At 34.3% G+C, this 2,130-nt stretch overlaps 1 protein-coding gene across 1 annotated transcript in view; it reads left to right on the forward strand.

Moving 5' to 3' along the window:
- The window catches only part of LOC119423497 (protocadherin-15), a 322,189-nt gene that overhangs the window by 97,986 nt on the left and 222,073 nt on the right, over nt 1-2,130 (forward strand). Inside the window, exon 5 of the mRNA XM_037690893.1 lies at nt 1,156-1,316. Within this exon, the coding sequence (XP_037546821.1) occupies nt 1,156-1,316 (161 nt within the window). The remainder of the gene's footprint in view (nt 1-1,155; nt 1,317-2,130) is intronic.

Below are 2,130 nucleotides of genomic sequence, written 5' to 3' on the forward strand. Positions count from 1 at the left end.
TTTTCTTAAATGTACACATTGACTTGACATTTTTTACATCACTCTCTAGATCATTCCACAATCCAACTCCTTGGACCTCATTCAGATTTAAAAAAAAAAAAATCAATGAGAAGCAAGAATAACAAATAAACTAGCCTGCTGTCTCTGCTGCAGTAGAAGGGGCAGGCTGGCAATATAGATGGAAGATTTATTCCTTAGAAATCTCTTATGGGAGGGAAAAAATCCTAAAATGAAGATGGGCAAATGCTTACCTATTGATGGGCAACAAAACCCTGGTTGCATTTGTCTTCATTTTAATCCACTGAGGCGCCAAACTGAAATACTGTATCACATCACTGGCATGAAAAAGATACTAAAGCTGCTTTGCTTTTATTGTGACAAGAATCTTTAGCTATAAATCAATACCACCCAGGTGTCTTGTTTTTCATAGTAGGAATCTGGATACTCTGTTTCTTACACCTTTCATTATTTGTTGTGTGCGAGGTGTGTGCATGTGTGTGTGTTGATGAAGACATGATGCTCAATGCCTCAAAGTTTACATAATCATTGTATTCTGATTTGTATTATTTTTTTCTTTTGGCTGCAATTATTTTTTTTTTTTTATTGATTTCTTCTCAGGTTTGACTGTTTACAACCAACATTTATTATGCTCCAAGTATCAAACTGTTTAGCTTTTGTTTATTTTAAAGGGTTTCTTCTTAAATTGATGCATATGAAAGCAAAGCAGTAATTGGAGAATTTAGTTTGTTTTTCCCAGGTGAGCAGCGTTCTCTGTTTTAAATGTTTGTTTTCTGATTCAGCTGGTCTTTTGGGAATTGATTAAGCAAAAACTGAACAACTTCAATAGCTGGATGGAATTACCTAATTAAATTCTACCCGGCTTTTATTCTTCTGCGCTCTGTTTCTCTAATTGCCGTTTATGTGGTAACAAACTGACACGTAACTTCCAGGTGAACAATAATTGAGAACATGAAGTTAAAAATGAGGGATATGTTTAAAATGTCTTTGCTTTAGAAAATCAATCTAATAATATGTTTCTGTTTCTCCTAAAAGTGTATCGGTTAAACAAATAATTATTTTCTGTGAATTCTAGGCTTACTGCTGGGTTAATATTTGTCTGTCTATTATTTGTGTATATATGTTTTTTTATTGCAGGAACATTGCTGGTGGCGAACATGCAGATTAATGGTGTGGCTGCGGGTCCAAATCGAACCATTTCTCTGTCGTTAAGGGACAACAAAGACTACTGGGTGATCCTTGATCCTTCCAAACAAGCTCTTTACCTAAACAGCACTGGACGTGTTCTTGATAGAGATGTAAGGCTGTAATATTTCTATTCTAGCCATTGTATGCATGTGTGTGTGTTTTTAGTTATGTTAATGTAAATCAAAGGTTTTCATATCCAACTATTCTGCGGGTTGCTACAGGACAAACTGGATGGACTACTGCAATGCATGGATCGTTTATAGTCCTTTATTTGTAGATTTATTGATATTGCATGACCAAACTTAATTTATAAGATTGATAGAAATGTGACTTTGGTGTATGAAGGACAAGATAAAAAAATAATTTACATTATGGATTTTATAAGAGTTCTTTGATAGATGTTTATTTGGCTTATGGATATGGATTTGTCCATAAAGTTAGGCATTTAAGTCAAACTTAAGCAATATAGGGCTAAATATACAAACAAAATCAAGTTCAAGTTGTGTTTATTTGTCATGTGCAAGGTTAACACAAGGTTAACAGTATAATGAAATGCTTAGGATGAGAAGAACTGATTTGACTCGCTAAAAAAACAAACAAAGAACAAGCAAATAAGAAATACTAAAGCGTGCAATAATGGTAAACTGGATTAATTTGGTCTGATAATCAAGAAAATACAATTCAAATAAACATCAACACAGTATAAATTACTTCACATTACATATTGTGGAATGAGTTGCCACTGAGTGTCCGGCAGGCTTCCACACTCTCAGTCTTTAAGTCTCGCTTGAAGACCCACTTCTATTCGCTTGCCTTTAACACGGTGTGATTTGTTTTGGTCCGGTCTGTTCTCTACTCTGTTGGCCATTTTAGTTAGCTTCTGCTGCTATTTGTATCTGTATTTCTATTTTATGTTTTCCTGTC

The sequence above is a fragment of the Nematolebias whitei genome, chromosome 17 (assembly GCF_014905685.2).
Source record: "Nematolebias whitei isolate Nwh7 chromosome 17, NemWhi1, whole genome shotgun sequence".
Lineage (NCBI taxonomy): Eukaryota > Metazoa > Chordata > Actinopteri > Cyprinodontiformes > Rivulidae > Nematolebias > Nematolebias whitei.